At 43.9% G+C, this 17,248-nt stretch overlaps 1 protein-coding gene across 4 annotated transcripts in view; it reads left to right on the top strand.

Moving 5' to 3' along the window:
- LOC139422658 (FSD1-like protein) overlaps positions 1 to 17,248 on the top strand; it is an 83,048-nt gene that overhangs the window by 22,058 nt on the left and 43,742 nt on the right. For all 4 annotated transcript variants that reach the window (XM_071173827.1, XM_071173826.1, XM_071173825.1 and 1 more), the window contains exons 2-6: positions 2,968 to 3,063; positions 3,472 to 3,603; positions 9,266 to 9,367; positions 10,025 to 10,047; positions 16,205 to 16,326. In XM_071173827.1, the coding sequence (XP_071029928.1) occupies positions 2,968 to 3,063; positions 3,472 to 3,603; positions 9,266 to 9,367; positions 10,025 to 10,047; positions 16,205 to 16,326 (475 nt within the window). The remainder of the gene's footprint in view (positions 1 to 2,967; positions 3,064 to 3,471; positions 3,604 to 9,265; positions 9,368 to 10,024; positions 10,048 to 16,204; positions 16,327 to 17,248) is intronic.

Raw genomic sequence — 17,248 nt, 5'->3', positions numbered from 1 at the left:
CATGTGTTGCTACCATGTTGTGTTGCTACCATGTTGTGTTGCTACCATGTTGTCATGTGTTGCTACCATGTTGTGTTGCTGCCATGTTGTCATGTGTTGCTGCCATGTTGTGTTGCTACCATGTTGTGTTGCTACCATGTTGTCATGTGTTGCTACCATTTTGTGTTGCTACCATGTTGTGTTGCTACCATGTTGTGTTGCTACCATGTTGTCATGTGTTGCTACCATGTTGTGTTGCTACCATGTTGTGTTGCTACCATGTTGTCATGTGTTGCTGCCATGTTGTGTTGTTGACTTAGGTCTCGCTTTATTTAGAGTTGTTGTCTCTCTTGTTGTGAATTGTGTTTTGTCCTATATTTTTTATTTTTAATCCCAGCAGGAGGCCTTTTGCCTTTTTGGTAGGCCGTCATTTGTAAATAAGAATTTGTTCTTAACTGACTTGCCAAGTTAAATAAAATGTAAAAAAAAATAAACATGAGATGTGGGAATATGATTTGAAAAAGTTGCAAAAAAAAAAAAGAAGCTGGGCATCATTCCCATTGTCACCCATCACACTATTCTTGATTTCATCTGGTCTTTACCTGTATTACATAATACAGAGCCTTCGGAAAGTATTCAGACCCCTTGACTTTTCCCACATTTAGTTACTTTACAGCCTTATTCTAAAATTGATTTAATAAAATAAAAATGTCCTCATCCATCTACACATGATACCCCATAATGACAAAATAAAAACTGATTTTTAGAAATGTTTTCAAATGTATTGAAAATAAAACTGAAATTGATTTACATAAGTATTCAAACCCTTTGCTCAGTACTTTGTTGAAGCACCTTTTGGCATCGATTACAGCCTCAGGTCTTCTTGGGTTTGACGCTACAAGCTTGGCACACCTGTATTTGGGGAGATTCTCCCATTCTTCTCTGCAGATCCTCTCAAGCTCTGTCAGGTTGGATGGGAAGCGTTGCTACACAGCTGTTTTCAGGTTTCTCCAGAGATGTTCAATCAGGTTTAAGTCCGTGCTCCGGCTGGGCCACTCAAGGACATTCAGAGACTTGTCCCGAAGCCACTCCTGCGCTGTCTTGGCTGTGTGCTTAGGGTCGTTGTTCTGTTGGAAGGTGAACCTTCGCCCCAGTCTGAGAACCTGCTCCAGAGTGCTCAGGACTTCATCAAGGATCTCTCTGTACTTTGCTCCATTCATCTTTGCCTTGATCCTGACTAGTCTCCCAGTCCCTGCAGCTGAAAAACATCCCCACAGCATGATGCTGCCACCACAGTGCTTCACCGTAGAGATGGTGCCAGGTTTCCTCCAGACGTGGTACTTGGCATTCAGGCCAAATAGTTCAATCTTAGTTTCATCAGACCAGAGAATCTTGTTTCTCAAGGTCTGAGAGTCTTTAGGTGCCTTTTGGCAAACTCCAAGCGGGCTGTCATGTGCCTTTTTACAGAGGAGTGGGTTCCGTTTGGCTATTCTATCAGAAAGGCCTGATTGGAGGAGTGCTGCAGAGGTGGTTGTCCTTCTGGAAGGTTCTCCAATCGCCACATTGGGTTCTTGGTCACCTCTCTGACCAAGGCGCTTCTCCCCCGATTTTCTCAGTTTGGCCAGGATGCCAGCTCTAGGAAGAGTCTTGGTGATTCCAAACTTCTTCCATTTTATGAATGATGGATGCCACTGTGTTCTTGGGGACCGTCAATGCTGCAGAAATGTTTTGGTACCCTTCCCCAGATCTGTGCCTCGACACAATCCTGTCTCGGAACTTTACAGACCAATTTCTTTGACCTCATGACTTTGTTTTAGCACTGTGTCAACTGTGGAACCTTATATAGACAGGTGTGTGTCTTTCCAAATCATGTCCAATCAATTTAATTTACCACAGGTGTACTCCAATCAAATTGTAGAAACATCTCAAGGATGATCCATGGAAACAGGATGCACCTGTGCTCAATTTCAAGTCTCATAGCAAAGGGTATAAATACTCATGTATATAAAGTAATTCTGTATTCTTTATTTTTCTAAATGTAAAAAAAAATCTAATCCTTTTTTTAAGGGGTATTGTGTTTTAGATTCATGGACTAAATATTATTTCATCAATTTTTAGAATAAGGCTGAATAATGTGGAAAAGGTCAAGGGGTCTGAATACTTTCCAAATGCGATGTATATGTGTAAAATTCGTTTTTAGAATGGACCATTTATCATCATATGTCTTAAATAACGAATGGAGGACGCTTTTGCCTTAGTTCATTCTCATGCCAGCCAGCTAGGCTATACTCCTGTTGTAAAGCGAAACAATTAGCTTAATATTCGGAAAGTTGATAAATAAATATAATATGCCTAGCCTATAGAAAGCTGATGGGATCCTCCTCTTTTTAAAAGAGGCCATCACTCTGTTTTCTCACTCAATTGCATAGCCTATAGAAATGTTGCACAACATGAGCTCATGGGCTCTCGTAAAACGTTTGATTTAGATTCAGAGTGATTAGAGGGACAGTAGAGTCCTGAGTACCAGGCAGTCAGCAAGTTTGGGAGGTTACTAATGACCATCAGCATCATCAGAGCTGGGAGAAACCTAGTTACTGTGAGGTCATGACCCGTGACTGCCGGTTTGACGGTAATACGGTCACCATAAAAGCCCTCATCTTGATACGTTGATTAATACTGTGTTCATTTTGGCATGTTTACCCATTGTTGTGTGCGTAGATAGCAAGTCAATGGAGCTAACTGGCTAGCTACTACTGTTAGCTAGCCAGATAGCCACAAATCCTTTTTAGCTAAGCTAGCTAACCACAAAGAATTTACATCTACCTTGCATTATATTGAGGTAATTTGTGCCTGTTTTAACTAGCTGGATAGCTAGAAACACCACCTATATTCTACTTAGAGCTTTGACATTCCTGTGTAATGAACGGCGCTATATAAATGACATGTATTATTATAAATTGATTTTATGTTTTGTGTTTTGTGTTACAGGAGGCCTTACAGAGAATAATAACCACATTGGCCAATAAAAATGAGGAGCTCCATAACTTCATGGAAACACTTAGTCACTCTCTGGCTGGTGTCCAGGTAAGATATATTTTTATTTATTTATTTAACCTTTTATTTAACTAGCCAAGTCAGTTAAGAACAAATTCTTATTTTCAATGACGGGCTAGGAATAGTGGGTTAAACTACCGTGTTCAGGGGCAGAACGACAGATTTGTACCTTGTCAGCTCTGGGATTTGAACTTTCGGTTACTAGTCCAACGCTCTAACCACTAGGCTACCCTGCCGCCCCATATATACATAACACTCAGTCAATTACATTAAACATAACATACAGCAATAATAATCTTGATATTACAATCTTGTACAGTCATTTCCATTTACCAAATATGCCATGTTGATCCATATATAGACTCTTGTGACGCAGAGATATGGTTCTGGGTTCAGAGGATAATCAATATATATATGTGTGTGTGTGATTTTTCCAAGGTGAACTCCCCACGGGCAGTGTCCGACCTGGAGGAGGAGTTTGACAGGTTATTCACCATCCTGGTTGAGATGAAGGAGAGTATGATCAACACCATCAAACAGGAAGGGGCCAAGAAGACACAGGAACTACAGGTACCTGACCACTAACCCCTGACCCCTAACCCAACACCATCAAACAGGAAGGGGCCAAGAAGACACAGGAACTACAGGTACCTGACCCCTGACCCCTATCCCAACACCATCAAACAGGAAAGGGCCTAGAAGACACAGGAACTACAGGTACCTGACCCCTGACCCTAACCCAACACCTTCAAACAGGAGGGGGCCAAGAAGGCACAGGAACTACAAGTACCTGACCCCTGACCCTAACCCAACACCTTCAAACAGGAGAGGGCTATGAAGGCACAGGATCTACAGGTACTATACACCTTTGGGGTGAATTGAAACGCCGACTACGAGCCAGCCCTAAGGGCCCAGCATCAGTGCCCTACCTCACTAATGCTCTTGTGGCTGAATGGAAGCAAGTCCATGCAGCAGTGTTCCAACATCTATTGGAAAGCCTTCCCAGAAGAGTGTAGGCTGTTATAGCAGCAATGTTCCAACATCTAGTGGAAAGTCTTCCCAGAAGAGTGTAGGCTGTTATAGCAGCAATGTTCCAACATCTAGTGGAAAGCCTTCCCAGAAGAGTGTAGGCTGTTATAGCAGCAATGTTCCAACATCTATTGGAAAGCCTTCCCAGAAGAGTGGAGGCTGTTATAGCAGCAATGTTCCAACATCTAGTGGAAAGCCTTCCCAAGAAGAGTGGAGGCTGTTATAGCAGCAAAGGGGAGGGGGACCAACTCCATATTAATGCCCATGATTATGGAATGAGATGTTTGACGAGCAGATGGCCACATACTATTGGTCATGTAGTGTATAACGTATACACTCACTGGCCAGTTTATTAGATTCACCCATCTAGTCCCGAGTCTGAGGTACTGGATCCGCCTGGCACCGATGATCACACCACGCTCAAAGTCCTGGATCAGCCTGGCACCGATGATCACACCACGCTCAAAGTCCTGGATCAGCCTGGCACCGACGATCACACCACGCTCAAAGTCCTGGATCAGCCTGGCACCGACGATCACACCACGCTCAAAGTCCTGGATCAGCCTGGCACCGTTGATCACACCACGCTCAAAGTCCTGGATCAGCCTGGCACCGACGATCACACCACGCTCAAAGTCCTGGATCAGCCTGGCACCGACGATCACACCACGCTCAAAGCCCTGGATCAGCCTGGCACCGACGATCACACCACGCTCAAAGTCCTGGGTCAGCCTGGCACCGATGATCACACCACGCTCAAAGCCCTGGATCAGCCTGGCACCGATCACACCACGCTCAAAGCCCTGGATCAGCCTGGCACCGACGATCACACCACGCTCAAAGCCCTGGATCAGCCTGGCACTGACGATCACACCACGCTCAAAGCCCTTTTAGGTCACTAGTTTTACACAATTCTAACGTTCAATGGAACAGTAACTGAATTTCTCGACGCCTTACTGCTTTATATAGCAAACCACGACTCACTGTCTGTTGGAGAGATCCATTTTTTCTATACCTAACATACTGGCCGGGGATTGTGTATATATTGGATGAACCATGACTAGAATACAGTATATACATATGAGATGAGTAAACCAGTATGTAAACATCATTAAAGTGACCAGTGATTTCCTGACTATGTACATAGGGCAGCAGCCTCTAAGGGGCAGGGTTGAGTACCAGGGGGTAGCCGGCTAGTAACAGTGACTAAGGTTCAGGGCAGGGTACTGGATGGTAGCCGGATGACCTTCTAGATGGTAGCAGGGTGAACATGCCAGGGCTCGGGTGGCTGAGGTCCTTGATGACCTTCTAGATGGTAGCAGGGTGAACATGCCAGGGCTCGGGTGGCTGAGGTCCTTGATGACCTTCTAGATGGTAGCAGGGTGAACATGCCAGGGCTCGGGTGGCTGAGGTCCTTGATGACCTTCTAGATGGTAGCAGGGTGAACATGCCAGGGCTCGGGTGGCTGAGGTCCTTGATGACCTTCTAGATGGTAGCAGGGTGAACATGCCAGGGCTCGGGTGGCTGAGGTCCTTGATGACCTTCTAGATGGTAGCGGGGTGAACATGCCAGGGCTCGGGTGGCTGAGGTCCTTCATCTTCTTGGCCTTCCTGTGACACTGAGTGCTGTAGGTGTCCTGGCGGGCAGGCAGTGTGCCCCCGGTGATGAGTTGGGCAGACCACACCATCCTCTGGAGAACCCTACGGTTGCGGACTGTGGAATTGCTGTACCAGGCAGTGATGCTCTCAATTGTGCATCTGTAAATTTTTCTTGAGGGTCTTAGGTGCTCCTGAGGTTGAAGAGGCGCTGTTGGAGTGAATGGACCATTTCAGATCCTTGGTGATGTGCACGCCAAGGAACTTGAAGCATTTGACCCCTCTCCTCTGCGGCCCCGTCGATGTGGATGGGGGCGTGCTCCCACCTCCTGTAGTCCACGATCAGATCCTTTGTTTTGTTGACGTTGAGGGAGAGGTTATTTTCCCGGCACCACTCCTCCAGGACTCTCACCTCCTCCAGGACTCTCACCTCCTCCAGGACTCTCACCTCCTCCAGGACTCTCACCTCCTCCAGGACTCTCACCTCCTCCAGGACTCTCACCTCCTCCCTGTAACTCACCTCCTCCCTGTAACTCACCTCCTCCAGGACTCTCACCTCCTCCAGGACTCTCACCTCCTCCAGGACTCTCACCTCCTCCTGGACTCTCACCTCCTCCTGGACTCTCACCTCCTCCAGGACTCTCACCTCCTCCAGGACTCTCACCTCCTCCAGGACTCTCACCTCCTCCAGGACTCTCACCTCCTCCCTGTGACTCCACTCCTTACCACTAGTGTTCGTTATGGGTGTTGTTGTAGTGCCTCCATACACCATTCCCAGCCTGGGGTCTCTCGTGTGTGTGTGTGTGTGTGTGATTATATATTGGTAGTGATGGATGTGTGTTGTTGTGGTTCTTGGTTAGTGTACACCCCTCTCTCAGGCAGTCTGGGGTGTGTGTGATGTCATCATGCTGCTATGGCAGTTTCCTAGCCAACTCTCTAAATCCATTGAGCAGGAACAAAAAGTGTCTGAAATTACCCCCAGATAAGAGATTACCACTTTATCCCTCTCTGATGTTGACCACTGCCTGGTACTGCCTGGTATGCTGGTCCTCATTACGTCAAGCTCACTCAGTTGGTAGAGAATGGCGCTTGTAATGCCAGGGTAGTGGGTTCGATTCCCAGGACCACCCATACGTAAAATGTATGCATGCATGACTGCAGGTGACTGTGGATAAAAGCCTCTGCTTCTTGGCATATATTATATTAAAATATACACTCGTTGGTCAGTTTATGAGGTACACCATCCTGTTCATGAAAATGTTTCGCTCCTGCAGACAGTGGAGTCATGTGGCTTGTTATATAAAGCAGGCAGACAGGCATCGAGGCATTCAGTTACTGTTCGATTAAACATTAGACTGAACAAAACTAGTGCCCTAAGTGACTGAGCCTGGTATGATCAGTGCCTGGTGCACCGGTTCTAGTTTCTCAGAAACGGCCTCCTGGGCTTTTCACGCACGACAGTGTCTCGGGTTTACTGAGAATGATGCAACAAACCAAAACATCCAGTCAGCAGCAGTCCTGTGGGCGATAACAGCTGGTTGATGAGAGGTTGAAGGAGAAAGGGAAGAATCATGCAAGTTAACAGGTGGGCCTCAAACAGAAGACGACCGTGTTTCACTCCAGTGGGCACGTGATCACCAACACTGGACAGATGAGTGGAAAAACATCGCCTGGTCCGAACATTCCCGGTTCCTGTTGCGTCATGCTGATGGCAGACTCATGATTTGGTTTAAGTAGCATGAGTCCATGGCCCGCATCCTGCCTGGTGTCAACGTTACAGGCTGGTGGCAGTGGTGTAATGGTGTGGGGAATGTTTTCCTGGCAGATGTTAGGTCCCATTATACCAATTGAACAATGTTCCCAAAGCCTCAAATAATTCAGGTTGTTCTGGAGGCGAATGGGGGTCCGACTTTATACTAGATGGATGTACCTAATAAATTGTTTCTGAACGCACATACTCATTCTCATCATGTGAACCATGGAAACATACACTACCGTTCAAAAGTTTGGGGTCACTTAGAAATATCCTTGTTTTTGAAAGAAAAGCACATTGGTTTTTGTCCATTAAAATAACATCAAATTGATCAGAAATACAGTGTAGACATCTACATAGGCCCATTATCAGCGACCATCACTCCTGTGTTCCAATTGCACATTGTGTTAGCTAATCCAAGTTGATTATTTTAAAAGGCTAATTGATCATTAGAAAACCTTTTTGCAATTATGATAGCACAGATGAAAACTGTTGTACTCATTAAAGAAGCTATAAAACTGGCCTTCTTTAAACTAGTTGAGTATCTGGAGCGTCAACATTTGTGGGTTCGATTATAGGCTCAAAATGGCCAGAAACAAAGAACTTTCTTCTGAAACTCTTCAGTCTATTCTTGTTCTGAGAATTGAAGGCTATTCCATGCGAGAAATTGCCAAGAAATTGAAGATCTCATACAACGCTGTGTATTACTCCCTTCACAGAGCAGGGCAAACTGGCTCTAACCAGAATAGAAAGAGGAGTGGGAGGCCCCGGTGCACAACTGAGCAAGAGGACAAATGCATTTAAGTGTCTAGTTTGAGAAACAGACGCCTCACAAGTCTTCAACTGGCATCTTCATTAAATAGTACGTGCAAAACACCAGTCTCAACATCAACCGTGAAGATGCGACTCCGGGATGCTGGTTTCAAGCTACAATAGTAATTTACAACATTAACAATGTTTACACTGTATTTGTGATCAATTTGATGATATTTTAATGGACAACAAATTTGCTTTTCTTTCAAAAACAAGAATTTCTAAGTGACACCAAACTTTTGCACAGTAGTGTATGTTTTCATCATGTGACCCATGGAAACACAGATGTTCGTCATGTGACCCATGGAAACACATACACCTGTGTGTTTTATTTCATCAAAGTTATTAACCCGTGTCAGTGGCATTTTAATAACAGACTGTTGTTCATGATCCGTTTTAACAGTTAAATGCATTTTTCCTAAGAGTTGCCCTTTTAAGCTGTTTTGCCAGCATTTACTATTGTTATGAGTCTGTCAGCTGATGAACCAACATGTTATTGTGTCACTGTGAGCTCAGCTAGCCTTCCCAAAACCAAGCAGGTGTTTGATTACTTTTCCCCATCTCTGGTCCCCTCTCCTTGGGGTACTCTCTGTTACCTTTCCCCCTCTCTGGTCCTCTCTCCTTGGGGTTCCTGGAACCTGAGAGGAGGCTTAGCAATAGCAGCTGATCGTCTTCCTGATAGCTGACCGTTAGAAGACCTTGTAGCTAACTTTGTCCTGTGGGAAGGACAGTTATGAGAGCCTGTTCAGCCTCCTGGCTACTTTGAAGAATCTCAAATATAAAATATATTTAGATTTGTTTAACACTTTTTTTTGGTTACTACATGATTCCATATGTGTTATTTTTCATAGTTTTGATGTCTTCACTATTATTCTAAAATGTAGAAAATAGTAAAAATAAAGATATAGATATATATATATAGTGGATGCTTTGTTAGTTCTATTTAAATCAGGCTTCAACATGAGGTATCAAGGTCAATTACATTCAGTGTTGTAACAGCTCACCCTTCTGAAATGTCTTTCCCCCCCTGTTTGTTCCACAGCATCAACTGACACAGAGCGGCAGTGCCTTGAAGAGCGCAGTGGAGCTGCTGGAGTTTGCAAACAATGCTCTGGATATTAAAGACGAGGATGAGTTCACTAAGGTAGAGGCTGCTGTTCTCTAGGGCTAGGACAAAAACATTTTATAATTGAGTGTGAAAGTATGAAGTGATTTCAGTGCCAACAGTTTCTTTGTTTTTTTTGGGAATACTTTCAAAGTGTCGATACTATGATGTAATAGTGTTCTCCTAAACTAACAAACACATGATTTTCCTTCTCAATTTCCTATAATAGAGTAACAGAATCTTAAGTTAACAGTCACGCTGCTTTTTCTGTGTTGACGTTGTTCACCATGCTCTCCTCAGCTTCTCACGGTGTGCGTGCATACGTGTGTGTGCGTGCATCAGTTTGGCGAGTGTCCAGTCTGACTGCATGTACCGCATCCCGTGCCCGTACCCCGTCCCGTACCCAGTTCCCCATCCCGTGCCCGTACCCCATCCTGTGCCCCGTACCCGCACCACGTCCTGTGCCCCGTCCCCTGCCCCGAGCCCCGTCCGGTACCCCGTCCCGTGCCCGTACCCCATCCCCGTACCCCATCCCGTGCCAGTACCCCATCCCGTGACAGTACCCCATCCCCGTACCCCACTCCGTGCCCGTACCCCATCCCGTGCCTCCATGGCTGTACTAACTATGATATATCTCTATTGTACTAACGGTCGCACTTCTTCTTTCTCCTCTTCTTCCTCTGCTCTTCTTCCAAGGCTGCCAAGCAGATCAAAGATAGGTACGGTACTTCCCTTCTTCAGTCTCTGGACATGCCTGGAAACCCAACGTTAAATTGCATTGAATTCGAAGTCGTGCAGAAATGACCGTTTATGAATCAGGAAAGTTCACGACCTTTTTACAAGCCAGAAAATAATATGTTAACATACTTTACTGGTTGTCTGTGCTGTTTGTCCTTTTGGCGGTAGGACTTTCCACAGGAAAGTATAATTAAATCAACTTTTCAAAGCGCTGGTAGTGTACACATTCAGATTTCTATCACCTGTACCATGTGCAGTAGGTCAAAATACGTGCATGAGACACATGAGACACATGAGACATGAGACAACGAGAGACATGAGACAACGAGAGACATGACACACGAGAGACATGAGACACGAGAGACATGAGACACATGCATACTAGCAGAGCTGGTGTACGTGTTTACATGGTTCTGGGCGTACTTCAGGTGTTCGAAATATGAACGCGCACTACCAGCGCTTTGAAAAGTTTATGTAATTATACTTTGCTGTGAATATATTGTCTCACATTCCTACCGCCAAAAGGACCAACCGTACGGATAACCGGTAAAGTAAGTTAAAAACAACATGAAGGCGTGTTCATGGCCGTAACTACATATAAGGACACGAAGGTCTGGACCTTGGCCATTTTTTTTTTCTCATTTGAAAAATAAATCATAATAAAAAAATAAATATATATTGTACACAATGAAGAGAATCTATTACGGGTCAACATCTACATATTTCATCCCACCGTTGATCAAAGCCCAGAAAGCTTTTATTCTTCATCTGACCTGAGTTCTAATCGCGTCTACCTCTTAGTGACCCAGTGGTTAGTTAGTTATGTTCTCCTGCCTCTTAGTGACCCAGTGGTGAGTTAGTTATGTTCTCCTGCCTCTTAGTGACCCAGTGGTTAGTTAGTTATGTTCTCCTGCCTCTTAGTGACCCAGTGGTGAGTTAGTTATGTTCTCCTGCCTCTTAGTGACCCAGTGGTTAGTTAGTTATGTTCTCCTGCCTCTTAGTGACCCAGTGGTGAGTTAGTTATGTTCTCCTGCCTCTTAGTGACCCAGTGGTTAGTTAGTTATGTTCTCCTGCCTCTTAGTGACCCAGTGGTGAGTTAGTTATGTTCTCCTGCCTCTTAGTGACCCAGTGGTTAGTTAGTTATGTTATCCTGCCTCTTAGTGACCCAGTGGTGAGTTAGTTATGTTCTCCTGCCTCTTAGTGACCCAGTGGTTAGTTAGTTATGTTCTCCTGCCTCTTAGTGACCCAGTGGTAGTTAGTTATGTTCTCCTGCCTCTTAGTGACCCAGTGGTAGTTAGTTATGTTCTCCTGCCTCTTAGTGACCCAGTGGTTAGTTAGTTATGTTCTCCTGTGTCTCCAGGATTTTCCTTTAGCAGCACATTCACCACTCTCTCAAACGGCTAACTCCGCCCGCTCGCGGCAGAGGCCGTGGCCGACGGGAAACAAACTACCCAGCTCGCAGTCGGCTCAATACGCTACTAGTCTAGAGATGCTGCTGACGGTGTGTTGGCCAGGAGCAAAAAAATGTGCTACCAAGTTCTCATAATAACTTTGCTTTACAGAGAGTAGGTTACTGAGATATACAGTGATGTGGTGAGACTGAGGCAGGCTGAAATGCATATAGGAAGAAGCAGAGGAGACCGAGAGAGGTTAACACTGTGGTTCCCTGAACTTGACAAAATCTGTACTGATCTAATGAATCGAAACTTTAAAAAATAAGATACCGTATGTATCAATATGATCATCTCCATAAGACCTATCTTCCCTATAGGGAACATTAAAATACAAACAATCCAACATTTTTTTTCAATGTTTTTGTTTTGTCGCTGATGCTTTGTGTCAGTGTGAATCACCACCCCACCCCCCTTTATAACATTACAGTTGCTATAGCTACGTGTTTGTTGCTGGACTGAGGGGAATGAAACTACAACAGCCAAGGTGATAATGACCAGGGTCATTTTTACTCGTTTTTACTCTTCTCCAAATAGCATTTTGAAAGTTTTTGGCTTCCGTCCGGACCTCACTAAAAATGTCAACTCTAGTTGTGGCCCTAAGTAGAGAGAGAGCGTGAGAGGGAACTTCCTGATTCAAATGCTAAAATCTGCCCTGACGTAGAATTCAATGCAGTTCGACGTTGGGTTTCCAGGGCGATGGCCATGCCTGGTAACATGCTGCAGTGGTGTGAGAAGCCTAGCTTAGTGCACGGTTCAGAGCCAGATCTGGTCAAAGAGTTACAGGTCTTGTTTCATGTGCTTTACTAACTAGATGTCTTTTTTGTAGTTGTTTTCTTCATGTAGTCAGCGATCTGGTCAGACATCGGCGAACTAAAAGTAACATGCATTTAGTGTGTCAATATGTGTGTGAGTCTTTGTTTGCTGTTACAGACCCCAAGGTAAGTGACGTTAGGCAGGTTTCCATTGACCCAGGTTTTTGCGACGTGCAATTGAAAGGGTGGTTATAGTAGATGTTTTCTACATTTTTATCCGCTATTCGTTTTTTGTTTAACTTTTATTTATTGCGACAAATTATGATGGAAACTGTGTTTTCGGGAAAACAAAATGAGCGCTGACAAATCATTTTGGAGGTACGCAGGGGGGGGGCACATGATGTAAATGCATAGCCTAACTATGAAGCTCCACATTTTATATCTCAATGCCTACTGCTTGTTAAATCTATCTTTCACAATAAAAAATAAATGTTTCTTTGCAGGAGCTTTGTCCTGACTTTCAAGAATGCATGAAATTGCTTCGACTTGCTTTTCTGATTGGCTGGATGCAAGTTTCACCAACCAATTATTTCAGATAAAGTGAGGGGAAAAAAGTATTTGATCCTCTGCTGATTTTGCACGTTTGCCCACTGACAAAGAAATGATCCGTCTATAATTGTAATGGTAGGTCTATTTGAACAGAGAGAGACATAATAACAACAAAAGAAATCTAGAAAAACACATGTCAAAAATGTTATAAATTGATTTGCATTTTAATGAGGGAAATAAGTATTTGACCCCTCTGCAAAATGTGACTTAGTACTTGGTGGCAAAACCCTTGTTGGCAATCACAAGGTCAGACGTTTCTTGTAGTTGGCCACCAGGTTTGCACACATCTCAGGAGGGATTTTGTCCCACTCCTCTTTGCAGATCTTCTCCAAGTCATTAAGGTTTCGAGGCTGACGTTTGGCAACTCGAACCTTCAGCTCCCTCCACAGATGTTCTATGGGAATAAGGTCTGGAGACGGGCACTCCAGGACCTTAATGTGCTTCTTCTTGAGCCACTCCTTTGTTGCCTTGGCTGTGTGTTTTGAATCATTGTCATGCTGGAATACCCATCCACGACCCATTTTCAATGCCCTGGCTGAGGGAAGGAGGTTCTCACCCAAGATTTGACGGTACATGGCCCCGTCCATCGTCCCTTTGATGCGGTGAAGTTGTCTTGTCCCCTTAGCAAAAAAACACCCCCAAAGCATAATGTTTCCACCTCCATGTTTGACGGTGGGGATGGTGTTCTTGGGGTCATAGGCAGCATTCCTCCTCCTCCAAACACGGCGAGTTGAGTTGATGCCAAAGAGCTCCATTTTGGTCTCATCTGACCACAACACTTTCACCCAGTTGTCCTCTGAATCATTCAGTTGATCATTGGCAAACTTCAGACGGGCATGTATATGTGCTTTCTTGAGCAGGGGGACCCTGCGGGCGCTGGAGGATTTCAGTCCTTCACGGCGTAGTGTGTTACCAATTGTTTTCTTGGTGACTATGGTCCCAGCTGCCTTGATCATTGACGAGATCCTCCCGTGTAGTTCTGGGCTGATTCCTCACCGTTCTCATGATCATTGCAACTCCACGAGGTGAGATCTTGCATGGAGCCCCAGGCCGAGGGAGATTGACAGTTCTTTTGTGTTTCTTCCATTTGAGAATAATCACATCAACTGTTTTCACCTTCTCACCAAGCTGCTTGGTGATGGTCTTGTAGCCCATTCCAGCCTTGTGTAGGTCTACAATCTTGTCCCTGACATCCTTGGAGAGCTCTTTGGTCTTTGCCATGGTGGAGAGTTTGGAATCTGATTGATTGATTGCTTCTGTGGACAGGTGTCTTTTATACAGGTAACAAACTGAGATTAGGAGCACTCCCTTTAAGAGTGTGCTCCTAATCTCAGCTCGTTACCTGTATAAAAGACACCTGGGAGACAGAAATCTTTCTGATTTAAGAGGGGGTCAAATACTTATTTCCCTCATTAAAATGCAAATCAATTTATAACATTTTTGACATGCGTTTTTTTTGTTTTTATTCTGTCTCTCACTGTTCAAATAAACCTACCATTAAAATTATAGACTGATCATTTATCAGTGGGCAAACGTACAAAATCAGCAGGGGATCAAATACTTGTTTCCCTCACTGTATACAGGAGAGCAAGTCTCACCATGGTGACCACGTACCGTGGCCAACAGTTGGCACATGAGAATGATTTAGAATATAGCAAATATTAATACATTTATTGCATTCTATCAATGCTGGCTTTGGCGGCCTACCTGAGCCGTGAAGTGGATCTTGTGTGTGGGAGGGCAGACAGGGGCGGTTGCCAATTTAATTATTTTGCGATCTGCCTAAATGGATAATGGAAACACTTAACTTCTTGCGACTAGCAAACCCGTATCCGGTAGCGTAATCATAGCTTAAAATGCATTAGCATAACGCAGCAGACATAAATACGCAAAAAATCGCAAATGAAATAAATATATTCAAACACAAGCTTAGCCTTTTGTTAACAACACTGTCATCTCAGATTTTCAAAATATGCGTTACAGCAAACGCTAGACAAGCATTTGTGTAAGTTTATCATGGCATAATGCTATGCAAAGCTCTGATGGCAGCAGGCAACATTTTCACAAAAATAAGGAAATCAACCAAATTAAATCATTTACCTTTGAAGAACTTCAGATGCTTTCACTCAGGAGACTCCCAGTTTTTCCAAAAATAATATTTTTGAAGGCGAAAACGTCCCGTTTGTTTATCCTGCTTGGCTGAGAAATCGTCCGAAAAACACTTCAACTATAACGCCAAACCTTTTTCAAAATTTGTTCCATAATATTGACAGAAACCCAGCAAACGTTTAGGATCCATCCTCAAGGTGTTTTTAATGTATTCGATAATATATCCGTCGAGGCAGTTGGTTTCACATAAGAAACGATTGGAAAAATGGCTACCTCAGTATTTTACGCAAGGTTTTCTCCGGGAGACACCATGCGTCCACTCGCCCTCTTACAGCCATTCTCCAATGGAAATGCCTAAAAAGACGTCACAATGCTGCAGACACCTTGGGGAAAAGGTGGAATACGTAAGCTGACTCCTAGCTCCTTCACAGCCATATAAAGAGTCATTGGCATGAGGCGGTTTCAAAAAATGCGGCACTTCCTGATTGGATTTTTATCTGGGTTTCGCCTGTAACATCAGTTCTGTGGCACTCACAGACAATATCTTTGCAGTTTTGGAAACGTCAGAGTGTTTTCATTCCAAAGCTGTCAATTATATGCATAGTCGAGCATCTTTTCGTGACAAAATATCTTGTTTAAAACGGGAACGTTTTTCATCCAGAAATTAAAAGTGCGCCCCCTATATCCAACTGGTCAAACTATTTTTTTTTTTTTTATTAGACGCTGTAGGTTTTTTGCAAAAAATGTAAAAAAAAAAATTTTGGGGGGTGGGAGTGATGTCATTATGTCCATCTGTTTATATCGACATCAGACAGTTAAATGGAAACGCACCCTTGGCAAGCTATTATCTTTGCCAACTTTCTAAATGGCGACAAAAATCCCAAGTTAATGGAAACACAGCTTTTGTGTGTCTCCTCCACCTGCTCCCCACCTGGGAGGGTAGCCTGGTCCCAGACCTGATCCTGCTCCTGCCGACTCCAACGCCGCTGCTGCCACGGCAAAGACAAACATGACAAGGAGTCGGCATGTCTCACAAAACATATGCTTATGTATGTATTCCGATTAGTTTTTAAAATGACATCGGTACTAAACTTGAATGTGATAGCACAAACAGACTGACAGACTCAGGCTAGCCGAAGGGTGTTGTTGTTGTTGGTGGTGTTACTCTGCTATGGTGGTCTGGTGGCCTCACTGTGCCATGTTCCTCCCTGCAGGGTAACAATGGCACCAGCCTTCAGACTGACCATGAAGCCCAAGGCCACAGATAACATGGACCATCTCATGGTGGACTTCAACCAGGAACGGCAACTCCTCCAGAACCTTAAGTTTCTGCCTGGTACGTACATCTGGCTTGTGTCCCAAGTGGCCCCTATTCCCTACATATAGTGCACTACTTTAGACCAGAGCCCATTGGAACCCTATTCCCTATATATAGTGCACTACTTTAGACCAGAGCCCTATGGAACCCTATTCCCTATATAGTGCACTACTTTACACCAGAGCCCTATGGAACCCTATTCCCTATATAGTGCACTACTTTAGACCAGAACCCTATGGAACTCTATTCCCTATATATAGTGCACTACTTTAGACCAGAGCCCTATGGAACCCTATTCCCTATATATAGTGCACTACTTTAGACATTCAGTACTGTCGCCTGATATGAAATATTTTGATATCAAATTCAAAATGCTGGAGAATGGAGCCACATTTACACATTTTAGCTATATTATTACTGTGGGCAATAAGATTGAGTTAGCATGGAAAAGACAGCTAATATTTGCATTATTATAATAATGTGTTTGGAAATGTTTCCTATTGGTCATTTGATTATCTCTCATAATAGCCTACTTTTTGGATTAATTTAGTCTTTTTTTTTTCTCTGGGTAGTATCCAATCTAACTCGGTGGTGTTGTTTTTTGTCGCACTGCTTTGCTATATCTTGAGTTGTAAATGAGAACTTGTTCTCAACTAGCCTACCTGGTTAAATAAAGGTGTTCTCAACTAGCCTACCTGGTTAAATAAAGGTGTTCTCAACTAGCCTACCTGGTTAAATAAAGGTGTTCTCAACTAGCCTACCTGGTTAAATAAAGGTTAAATAAAATAAAATGTAAAAAAATAAAATAAATCTACAGAGTGTACAAAACATTAGGAACACCTGCTCTTTCCATGACATAGACTGACCAGGTGAATCCAGGTGAAAGATATGATCCCTTATTGATGTCTCTTGTTAAATCCACTTCAATCAGTGTAGATGA

The sequence above is a fragment of the Oncorhynchus clarkii genome, chromosome 12 (assembly GCF_045791955.1).
Source record: "Oncorhynchus clarkii lewisi isolate Uvic-CL-2024 chromosome 12, UVic_Ocla_1.0, whole genome shotgun sequence".
In the NCBI taxonomy this organism is placed as follows: domain Eukaryota; kingdom Metazoa; phylum Chordata; class Actinopteri; order Salmoniformes; family Salmonidae; genus Oncorhynchus; species Oncorhynchus clarkii.
Note: the sequence above shows the minus strand (reverse complement) of the source record. Positions and strands in the feature narration are given on the sequence as shown.